Source organism: Bombina bombina, chromosome 9, assembly GCF_027579735.1.
Source record: "Bombina bombina isolate aBomBom1 chromosome 9, aBomBom1.pri, whole genome shotgun sequence".
NCBI lineage: Eukaryota > Metazoa > Chordata > Amphibia > Anura > Bombinatoridae > Bombina > Bombina bombina.
This window is the reverse complement of record NC_069507.1, coordinates 925,902-939,046: the sequence shown is the minus strand read 5'-3', so window position 1 is coordinate 939,046 and position 13,145 is coordinate 925,902. Positions and strand designations below refer to the sequence as shown.

At 39.1% G+C, this 13,145-nt stretch overlaps 1 protein-coding gene across 1 annotated transcript in view; it reads right to left on the bottom strand.

The window, feature by feature from the left end:
- Positions 1–13,145, bottom strand: part of LOC128639721 (oocyte zinc finger protein XlCOF7.1) — a gene marked incomplete in the record, with an annotated part of 926,940 nt that overhangs the window by 68,121 nt on the left and 845,674 nt on the right. Inside the window, 2 exon segments of the mRNA XM_053691835.1 lie at positions 5,790–5,894; positions 11,208–11,300. Of these exon segments, the coding sequence (XP_053547810.1) occupies positions 5,790–5,894; positions 11,208–11,300 (198 nt within the window).

The window sequence follows — 13,145 nt, the reverse complement described above, 5'->3', positions numbered from 1 at the left end:
AGTAGAATCTTCTAACCTCATCACACTAAACTCCACTCCCACAAGTGTGGATTTGCATATGGCCTATGTTTGGAGGGTGAGCGTGCTAGCCTCAAGCACAGCTCAGCCCTTTCTTAGGGAAGTGCCAGCAATGTCTAGAGTTATTTCAGGAGAGGGAAATAAAAAGGTAAAAACTACAAAAACATAATTATGCTTACCTGATAATTTAATTTCCTTCTGTATGAGGAGAGTCCATGGCATCATTCCTTACTGTTGGGAATACTGAACCTGGTCACCAGGAGGAGGCAAAGACACCCCAGACAAATGCTTAAATACTCCCCCTACTTCCCTCATATCCCAGTCATTCTGCCAAGGGAACAAGGAACAGTAGGAGAAATATCAGGGTATAAATGGTGCCGGAAGAGAAAACTAATTTTGGTCCGCTCATCGGAGTATACAGGAGGGGTAGAGAAAATGCGGACCCTAATCTGAGGGCAGCACGAAACAAAAACGTCAAATTTGTAGAATTATGAAAAAGTATGTAAGGAGGATCAGGTAGCCACCTTACAAATCTGATCCATAGAGGCCTCGTTCTTAAAAGCCCAAGAGGAAGCCACCGCTCTAGTGGAATGAGCCGTAATCCTCTGAGGTCTAAGTCCCGCTGACTCGTAAGCGAAGCGTATAACACTCCTCAACCAAAAACATAAGGAAGTAGAAGAGGCCTTCAGACCCTTACGCTTCCCAGAGTAGATAACAAACAAGGTCGAAGTTTGTCTAAAATCCATAGTAGCTTGAAGATAAAACTTCAAAGCTCGAACCACATCCAAATTATGAAGTAAATGTTCCTTCGAAAGAAGAAGGATTATGAGACAAGGAAGAAATCACAATCTCCTGATTGATGTTACAATCAGACACGACCTTAGGAAGAAAACCCAGGCGGGTACATAGGACAGCCTTATAAGTGTGTAACACCAGATAAGGAGGCTCACATTGCAAGGCAGCCATTTCAGAAACTCTGCGTGCCGACGCAATAGCCAATAGAAAAAGAACATTCCAGGACAACAATTTAATGTCAACCGAATGCATAGGCTCACATGGAGCCCGTTCCAAAAACTTAAGAACAAGATTCAAACTCCAAGGTGGAGCGTTAAATCTAAACACAGGTCTGATCCTGATCAGAGCCTTAACGAAGGATTGCACGTCAGGAAGTTCTGCAAGCCTATTGTGCAGCAAAACAAAAAGTAACGAAATCTGTCCCCTCAGGGAACTGGCAGAAAGGCCCTTCTCCAGATCCTCCTGGAGAAAGGAGAGAATCCTGGCAGCCTTGACCTTATGCCAGGCGAAGCCACGCTCTTCACACCAGAACAAGTAAGCTCTCCACACCTTATGGTAGATGCGATCAGTAACAGGCTTACAAGCCTAAATGAGAGTGTCAATAACCCTCTCAGAGAAAACCCTCTTGGCTAAGACAAAGCCTTCAAACTCCACTCAGTCAGCCTCAGAGAATCTAAATTTTCGATTAACAAAAGGACCCTGTTCCAGGAGATCCCTGCGACAAGGTAACCTCCATGGAAGAGATGAGGACATCCCCACCAGGTCAGAGAACCACATCCTTTGCGGCCACGATGGAGCAATCTGTATCACTGAAGCTTGCTCCTGCTTGATGCGGGCCACTACACGAGGGAGAAGTGGTAACGGTGGCAAAATGTAAACTGGATTGAACCTCCAAGGCACTGCTAATGCATCTATTAGCTCCGCCTGAGGATCCCTGGACCGCGACCCATATCTGGTTAGCTTGGAATTAAGGCGAGGCGCCATGAGATCTATCTCCGGCGTCTCCCATCTGTTGCAAATCTCCGCTAACACCTCGAGATGGAGAGACCATTCTTCCAAGTGAAAGGATTGTCGGCTGAGGAAATCCGCTTCCCAGTTGTCCACACCTGGAATGTGGATCGCTGACAGCGAGCAGTTGTGGGCCTCCCCCCCATTCCAGAATCCAAGCTACTTCCCTCATTGCTAGGGAGCTCCTCGTTCCCCCATGATGGTTGATGTAAGCCACCGAGGTTATGTTGTCTGATTGGAATATAATAAACTGGGACGAACCCAGAAGGGGCCAAGCCTTCTGAGCATTGAAGATTGCTCAAAGTTCCAAAATGTTGATCGGGAGGAGAAATTCCTCTTGAGTCCACAGGCCCTGTGCCTTCCTGACACCCCAAACAGCACCCCATCTTGATAGACTTGCGTCTGCAGGACACCGTGAGAACAATCACCTCCATACACCGAGCCACAGAGGGCCTTAAGGAGGTCTGGAGGGCAAGACAAGCAGAAGTTAGTTTGCGACGTCTCTGGTCTGTAAGAAAAATCCTCATGGATATGGAGTCTATTACGGTACACAGGAATTCTACCCTGGTACTGGGAGTAAGAAAACTCTTTTTTAAATTTATCTTCTATCCATGAGATCGAAGAAGAAGTAGAAGACCCTTCAAATGGACCTCTGCCAGATGACAGGAGGGTGCCTGAACCATAATGTCATCCAAGTATGGTTCTACTGCTATACCTCTGGTTCTGGCCACTGCCAGTAGAGCCCCCAGAACTTTCGTAAAAACTCTTGGAGCAGTAGCTAGATCAAATGGAAGTGCAATAAACTGGAAGTGTTGGTCCAGAAACACAAACCTTAGGAACCTGAAGTGTTCTTTGTGTATAGGAATGTGAAGGTAAGCATCCTTCAGATCTATAGTTGTCATGAACTGTCCTTCCTGAACTAAAGGAAATATGGACCTTATTGTCTCCATCTTGAACAAGGGGACAGATAGAAATTTGTTTAAACACTTTAGGTCCAGAATCGGGCGGAAGGTTCCTTCCTTTTCGGCACCACAAACAGGTTTAAATAGTATCCCAGACCTCTTTCCGCAAGAGGAACTGGTACAATGACTCCTAGGGAGGAGAGATCCCTCATGCACCCCACAAAGGCTTCTCTTTTTTCCAGCCTTGAAGACAGGTTTGACAAGAGGAATCTGCCCCTGGGTGGATGAGACTTGAAAGCTATCCTGTATCCCTGAGCGATGACCTCCAGAACCCACAGATCCTGTACGTCCCCAAACCAAGCGTCCAAAAAGAGCAACAGTCTGCCCCCTACCAGATCCATAGCCGGTACGGGGGCCGCCCCTTCATGCCGACTTTGTCTCAGCGGGCTTCTTGTTTTTCTTGGATTTATTCCAGGACTGAGCCAGCTTTCAAGTTTCCTTGGACTGCTCGGGCTTTGCAGAGGGCTGCTGACATTGGGATTTATCCGAACGAAAGGAACGAAAATTAGGACCTTGTCCTTTAGGTTTGTTCTTCTTATCCTGCGGTAAAAAAGCACCCATGCCGGATGGGAGGGAAAGAAGTCTTGACTTCAAAGTCATGTCCGCAGACCAGGACTTCAGCCATAGTGCCCTACGGGCTTGAACAAAAAACCTAAAGCCTTAGCATTCAGGCAAATAATTTGCATATTTGCATCACAAATAAAAGAATTAGCTACCCTTAAGACTTTAATTATTTCCTGTATCACGTCGAGGGGAACCTCCACCTCGATCAACTCCGATAAGGAGTCGCACCAGTAGGTAGTCACTCCAGCAACCACAGCAACAGCCGCTGCCAGTTGAAACAAATATCTCGTATGTTTAAACATCTTTCTTAACAGAGTTTATATCTTCTTATCCATGGGCTCTTTGAACAACAAACTATCCTCAAGCTGGATAGTAGTGTGCTTAGCAAGTGTGGAGATAGTGCCATCCACCTTGGGGATGGAACCCCACGACTCCAATTGAGAGTCCGGAACCGGTAATAATTTCTTAAAGGAAGAAGAAGGGGAAAATGAAGAACCAAGTCTTTCCCATTCATTCTTAATAATGTTCGCCATCTTTACAGGAACCGGGAAAGTCTGTGGTACAACCCTGTCCTCGTAGACCTTATCTAATTTAGGAATTAAAGGTTACTCAGGCAATTTAGGCTTAGGGACCTCTAAAGTAGCCAAAACTTCCTTTAGCAGAAAGCGTAAATGTTAAATTTTAAATCTAAAGTCTGGTTCCTCCCTAGCTGGAGGCCTAGAGGCAGCAGATTCCGACCCAGAAAGTGCATCCTCTCAAGTATCAGAGGCGTCTTCATCAGCGGATAATCTAGTATCAGATAAATCCAACAAGCTAGCAGATGACCCCTGGAAAGGATAGCAATATTTAACCTTTCGCTTGCGCATAGCAGAGCGAGGTAAAGCACTTAAGGCCGCAAACACTGCTGCTTGCAACTGCGCTGCAAAATCTGGCGGTAAAAGGGCCCCTCCAGATGGAGGATTAGGAGTGCTACAGGAAGCTGCCTATGTATTTGGGAGATGACTGTAGGGTGCGCACCTCATGGGACGGAGACTCCTCAGAGGTGGGCGGCTCAGTGGAACTAAACATATTAACCTTTTTGAATATGATTAAATTATCAAGGCATGTGGAACATAATTGAGCAGGCGGGTATACCGTGCCCTCCTCACAATATAAACAGGTATTAGACTTAGGTAAAGAGGGGGTACCCTCTAACGCGTCAGAATCCTCCATAGCTTACACTTATAAAGCAGACTATTATTAATAAGATAAAACGGCACCTTTATATCCCCAATGGCTGGGGCACTCACCACCTCCTATGACCCAGGCCCAGAGAAAAACTGCTTCGTCTCCTGTAAACCACACGGTCAGGAAAGAAGGAAATCAGTGTGACCACACCCGGTCACATGGTGCTGCTGCACAATGCAGGACCGCCCCTGCTATAGGAAAAAGTGCGCCAAGCCTTCTCAGGCTGCGCAGCTTACCAAAACGAAAGTAAAACCGGTATGTTCCATATCTGCCTGAGCCTCATCTCACACATGTCGCAGCATAATCATAGTAATAAAATTATGTGATTAATTCCACTCTGTTCAATAATCCCCTTCAGGAGATATTAAACCTTGATTCCACACAGATAAAAGGATCCACACTGTGCCTGTCTTCTTGCGTTATCATATGTATATAAAAACTGAAACAATCTTACCGGAATCTATGCCGTGGAACAGGAACACAGCCTCTCAAGTTTGACAGTCTGTAGCATCGCACATGACATGGACTTGAGGGATGAAAGCAGGCAGTGAAACTTGTCAACACTGATTAGGAGCTGTTAATACGCGTCTGGATGGGTTCGCAGAAAGACTTCACCCTGCATCTCCAGACTCTAACTTTCATCAATGCTCTCACTAAGAGGCTGACAAGACTACTTAAAACTCCAGTCCCATTTCGAAGGGTAGATACCCTTCATAAGGAACTACTCAGAATGTTCTGACACTTCTCTGCAGACCTCCTGTGACGAAAGGCAAACAATGACTGGGATATGAGGGAAGTAGGGGGAAGGATGTCTTTGTCTCTTCCTGGTGGCCAGGTTCAGTATTCCCAACAGTAAGGAATGATGCCGTGGACTCTCCTCATATTAAGAAGGAAATGTATTGTATTTTAATATCTATATATATATATGTCTTATTTCATTAGTTAGTGCATTTACTATTAGTATATAGATCTGTGATATCAGTGTATACTGGCCCTTTAATGGAGCTGCATGGGTGAGGGGGGGAATTAGTATTCAGACCCCTTGATTTCATTTCCTTTAAGCCTTAGAAACCACCAGTTATCCTGAGCAAGTCAGTCATGGATAGTCTAAATCCCCCACCTCTGAGGTGATAAAAGAGTTAAGAAGACCACTGCTTCCTGACTTCTGTATTTAACCTTTACATGAAAAAATGATTAGACATTAAAAACACTCACCTGTATCTGTATTCTCATCAGTCTTCTGATCCCGAGTCACCAGGGGCTGTATTACAGTCAAATCCTCAACTTGTTCAACAACTGATGTGTCTTCAATAATTTCACCTGGAAAAAATATAAACAAATAATGTGGTCTGTCTAAGGCCTGATGATAAAATATTCTACTTGGAGAGAAATTACAGTGCTGACTTCACAGGGGCTGAACTCACTGAATGCTATAAGAAAAAGGGTCGAACCTGGAAGTCCCAGAGAGATGTCTCCCATAAAACTCTCCACTTAAATGAGTTGATCTAAAACGATCCTCCAGCACTGCAAGATCTCTCACAAGATTACAGACAGGCACATTTTGCCTTACGTCTCTAAGGGGTGTCCTCCTGCATGTCTGTATGTAAAGGAGAGACAAGCTCAGTGCAACGTAGCACTTTATTTTATATTACTTTACACTACAGATTGCACCATGCTTTATTACATTTTTATATTACTTTACACTACAGATTGCACCATGCTTTATTACATTTTTATATTACTTTACACTACGGATTGCACCATGCTTTATTACATTTTTATATTACTTTACACTACAGATTGCACCATGCTTTATTACATTTTTATATTACTTTACACTACGGATTGCACCATGCTTTATTACATTTTTATATTACTTTACACTACGGATTGCACCATGCTTTATTACATTTTTATATTACTTTACACTACGGATTGCACCATGCTTTATTACATTTTTATATTACTTTACACTACGGATTGCACCATGCTTTATTACATTTTTATATTACTTTACACTACGGATTGCACCATGCTTTATTACATTTTAATATTACTTTACACTACGGATTGCACCATGCTTTATTACATTTTTATATTACTTTACACTACGGATTGCACCATGCTTTATTACATTTTTATATTACTTTACACTACGGATTGCACCATGCTTTATTACATTTTTATATTACTTTACACTACGGATTGCACCATGCTTTATTACATTTTTATATTACTTTACACTACAGATTGCACCATGCTTTATTACATTTTATATTACTTTACACTACGGATTGCACCATGCTTTATTACATTTTTATATTACTTTACACTACAGATTGCACCATGCTTTATTACATTTTTATATTACTTTACACTACGGATTGCACCATGCTTTATTACATTTTTATATTACTTTACACTACAGATTGCACCATGCTTTATTACATTTTTATATTACTTTACACTACGGATTGCACCAGGCTTTATTACATTTTATATTACTTTACACTACGGATTGCACCAGGCTTTATTACATTTTTATATTACTTTACACTACAGATTGCACCATGCTTTATTACATTTTTATATTACTTTACACTACGGATTGCACCAGGCTTTATTACATTTTATATTACTTTACACTACGGATTGCACCATGCTTTATTACATTTTTATATTACTTTACACTACGGATTGCACCATGCTTTATTACATTTTTATATTACTTTACACTACGGATTGCACCATGCTTTATTACATTTTTATATTACTTTACACTACAGATTGCACCATGCTTTATTACATTTTTATATTACTTTACACTAAGGATTGCACCATGCTTTATTACATTTTTTATATTACTTTACACTACAGATTGCACCATGCTTTATTACATTTTTATATTACTTTACACTACAGATTGCACCATGCTTTATTACATTTTTATATTACTTTACACTACGGATTGCACCATGCTTTATTACATTTTTATATTACTTTACACTACGGATTGCACCATGCTTTATTACATTTTTATATTACTTTACACTACAGATTGCACCATGCTTTATTACATTTTTATATTACTTTACACTACGGATTGCACCATGCTTTATTACATTTTTATATTACTTTACACTACAGATTGCACCATGCTTTATTACATTTTTATATTACTTTACACTACGGATTGCACCATGCTTTATTACATTTTTATATTACTTTACACTACAGATTGCACCATGCTTTATTACATTTTTATATTACTTTACACTACAGATTGCACCATGCTTTATTACATTTTTATATTACTTTACACTAAGGATTGCACCATGCTTTATTACATTTTTTATATTACTTTACACTACAGATTGCACCATGCTTTATTACATTTTTATATTACTTTACACTACGGATTGCACCATGCTTTGTTACATTTTTATATTACTTTACACTACAGATTGCAACATGCTTTATTACATTTTTATATTACTTTACACTACAGATTGCACCATGCTTTATTACATTTTTATATTACTTTACACTACAGATAAATATATCACATACACAATACAACGTGATAAAAACATCAAACACAGACAACTGTATGCAGACACACACAGTGATAAATACATCACACACAGACAACGATATGCAAACACACACATAGTGATAAATACATCACATAAAGACAATATTATGCAGACACACACACAGTGATAAATACATCACACAAAGACAGTATTATTCACACACACAGTGATAAATACATCACACACAAAGCTATGCAGACACACATACAATGTGATAAATACATCACACACACAAAGGTATGCAGACATGCACAGTGATAAATATATCACGTACCAACAACAGTATGCAGACACACAAACACACATTGTGATAAATACATCACACAGAAACAAATGTATACAGACACACACTCTGTCATAAATATATCACACACACAATACAACGTGATAAATATATTACACACAGACAAAGGTATGCAGACACACAGAGTGACAAATACATCACACACCAACAATATTATGCAGACACACACACACAGTGATAAATACATCACACACAGACAACATTATGTAGAGACACGCACAGTGATAAATACATCACACACAAACCACACTATGCAAACACAGTGATAAATGCATCCCACACAGACAATATTATGCAGACGCACTGTGTGTCTGTCTGCATAATGTTGTCTGTGTGTGATGTAATTATAACCGTGTCTGCATAATATTGTCTGTGTGTGATGTATTTATCACTGTGTGTGTCTGCATAAGGTTTTCTGTGTGTGATGTATTTATCACTGTAATAAATACATCACACAAACAATATTATGCAGGCACACACAGTGATAAATACATCACACACAGACAATATTATGCAGACACAGTTCTAAATACATCACACACAGATAACATTATGCAGACACACACAGTGATAAATACATCACTCACAGACAACTGTATGCAGACACACAGTGATAAATACATCACATACAGACAACGGTATGTAGACACACACACAGTGATAAATACATCAGACAGACAACGGTATGCAGACACACATATAGTGATAAATACATCACACACAGACAACGATATGCAAACACACACATAGTGATAAATACATCACATAAAGACAATATTATGCAGACACACACACAGTGATAAATACATCACACAAAGACAGTATTATTCACACACACAGTGATAAATACATCACACACAAAGCTATGCAGACACACATACAATGTGATAAATACATCACACACACAAAGGTATGCAGACATGCACAGTGATAAATATATCACGTACCAACAACAGTATGCAGACACACAAACACACATTGTGATAAATACATCACACAGAAACAAATGTATACAGACACACACTCTGTCATAAATATATCACACACACAATACAACGTGATAAATATATTACACACAGACAAAGGTATGCAGACACACAGAGTGACAAATACATCACACACCAACAATATTATGCAGACACACACACACAGTGATAAATACATCACACACAGACAACATTATGTAGAGACACGCACAGTGATAAATACATCACACACAAACCACACTATGCAAACACAGTGATAAATGCATCCCACACAGACAATATTATGCAGACGCACTGTGTGTCTGTCTGCATAATGTTGTCTGTGTGTGATGTAATTATAACCGTGTCTGCATAATATTGTCTGTGTGTGATGTATTTATCACTGTGTGTGTCTGCATAAGGTTTTCTGTGTGTGATGTATTTATCACTGTAATAAATACATCACACAAACAATATTATGCAGGCACACACAGTGATAAATACATCACACACAGACAATATTATGCAGACACAGTTCTAAATACATCACACACAGATAACATTATGCAGACACACACAGTGATAAATACATCACTCACAGACAACTGTATGCAGACACACAGTGATAAATACATCACATACAGACAACGGTATGCAGACACACATATAGTGATAAATACATCACACACAGACAATATTATGCAGACACACACACCGTGATAAATACATCACACACAGACAATATTATGCAGACACACACACCGTGATAAATACATCACACACAGGTAACTGTATGCAAACACACACACACAGGCAGTGATAAATACATCACACACAGGCAACTGTATGCAGACACACACACAGTGATAAATACATCACACACAGACAACTGTATGCAGACACACACAGTGATAAATAAATCATTCACAGACAATATTATGCAGATATACACACACACAGTGATAATGAATCACACACAGAAAACATAATGCAGACACACACACAGTGATAAATAAATCACACAAAGAAATTATGCAGAGACACACAGTAATAAATACATCACACACAGACAACATTATGCAGACACACACATAGTGATAAATACATAACACAGACAATGGTATGCAGACACACACACAGTGATAAATACATAACACACGGACAATGGTATGCAGACACACACACATAGTGATAAATACATCACACACAGACATTATGCAGACACACACACAGTGATAAATACATCACACACAGACATTATGCAGACACACACACAGTGATAAATACATCACACACAGACAACATTATGCAGACAAACACATAGGGTTCGATTTATCAAAGCCCTACGGCTGCAAGTTCTCACAAGAACTTGCTCGCCGTAATTTAACAAGCAGCGGTCACCAGACCGCCGCTTCCCTAACCTCTTCGCCACTTCTAAGGTGGCGAAATTCAATCTCCGTGGTCGAGTCCGACCGAGGAGATTGACAGCTCCTGCCCGCGCGTAATTTCGCCCCACCACAGGCGAGCTGAGGCATACAGGGGAGCGTATACGTCACACACAGACAGCAGTATCCAGACATACACACAGTGATAAATACATTACACACAGACAATATTATGCAGACACACACATATAGTGATAAATACAGCAGACACAGCAGACAACATTATGCAGACACACACAGTGATAAATAAATCACACAAAGACAATATTATGCAGGCACACACACATAGTGATAAATACATCACAAAAATGTAATTTTCTTACGTGTGTCAGTTTCTTGGTGCATTTTCTCGTCATGAGCTTCAAGCTGAAGACCCTTTATTTGTTCAACAGTTACTGTCTCCATTTTAATATGATCTGTACAAATTTAATGAGTGAATTATTTTTATATATATATATATATACACGTATATATAATATAAAAAACAAAAAGTGCCGCACCCCGGTTGTAAATCACCATAGAACAGGCTAACAATGGTATTGAGCTAGTTGTTCATTCCTGTGAGTGCACCTCTCTATGTATGTATGTGTATATATATATATATATATATATATATATATATATATATATATATATATACACATACATACATACACACACACACACACACACACACACACATAATACATATATATACACTTATATGATTAGGAAGACAGAACAATTCTACAAAGTTCATTAGTTTATTAACAATGACATAATTTAAACATATATATATATATATATATATATATATATATATATATATATATATATATATATATATATATATATATATATATATATATATATATATATATATATATATATATATATATAAATACAGGAGAAAAGTAACAAATGGCGCCAGCACTGTTTCTTTAAAAGTAGAAAATCTTTATTGAGGTGTCATCTTAAAAGGACAGCAACGTTTCGGGTCACGTAGACCCTTAGTCATGCTATGGAATGTAATGCTATACAGCTTTAAATAGGGTAAGTACCTTAATTGCAAAACATTAACTATGAATGCTGGACATCATTATCAAAGCACAAATGCTTCTACTGCCATCTGCAGTTCAGAGTTATACATTACTCTTAAACAGGTTTATGCAATATATTGTACCCATTTATAAAGAATTGGCTGTGCGCGGGCAGGGGACAGGATTGCACGCGAGTTGACATAGGTGCGTTAAATACTAATAGAATTACCTATCTTACAACCCCCAAAAAAGGCTCATACCCCTGCCTACACTCTGCGCAATGCAATGCCATGATAAAAGGCAAACATGTAGCACAACTATATGACAGAAAGGCTCGAGAAATTAATGGTTACTACACCTGTGATACTAATTTCGTAGTTAACCTATTAAAATGCCCATGTGGGAGGGGCTATATAGGGGAGATGATACACCCTATTAGAGATAGGATCAGTGCCCACAAATGTTCAATTAGATGTGGGGATAGAACTCTCCCGGTCTCTTCACATTTCCTAGAAATGGGACACACTGTCAGCCAACTTAGGTTCCAAATAATCGATCATATCCCAAAACTTAGGAGAGGGGGGAATAGGGAATTGTAATTTAAAAAAGAGAAAGGTATGGTGGATCCAACATCTCAAAACTCTGCATCCTATAGGTCTTAACAGAGATTATGATCTCCATTTGTTTTTATGATATTTTCTACTATAGTCTTTTGTATATTTTATATCTGATATGTACAGTATATATATGTAATTAATGTTTAGGTTTGGATCTCATGATCTAATAATGCAGCACTTGTATACTTAAAATTCTTTATAAATGGTTACAATATATTGCATAAACCTGTTTAGGAGTAATGTATAACTCTGACCTGCAGATGGCAGTAGAAGCATTTGTGCTTTGATACTGATGTCCAGCATTCATAGAGTTAATGTTTTGCAATTAAGGTACTTACCCTATTTAAAGCTGTGCAGCATTACATTCCATAGCATGACTAAGGGTCTACGTGACCCGAAACGTTGCTGTCCTTCTAAGATAACACCTCAATAAAGATTTTCTAATTCTAAAGAAACAGTGCTGGCGCCATTTGTTACTTTTCTCCTGGATTTATATACAAGAGGTGAAACAGGACCCTCTGACGGACGTGCACTCCAGTATTTATTATGAACTCTGGCTTTTTTCACTAGTGCTAGACCTATTGCCCTTCTTATATACAATATATATATTTAAATCAGATACAGA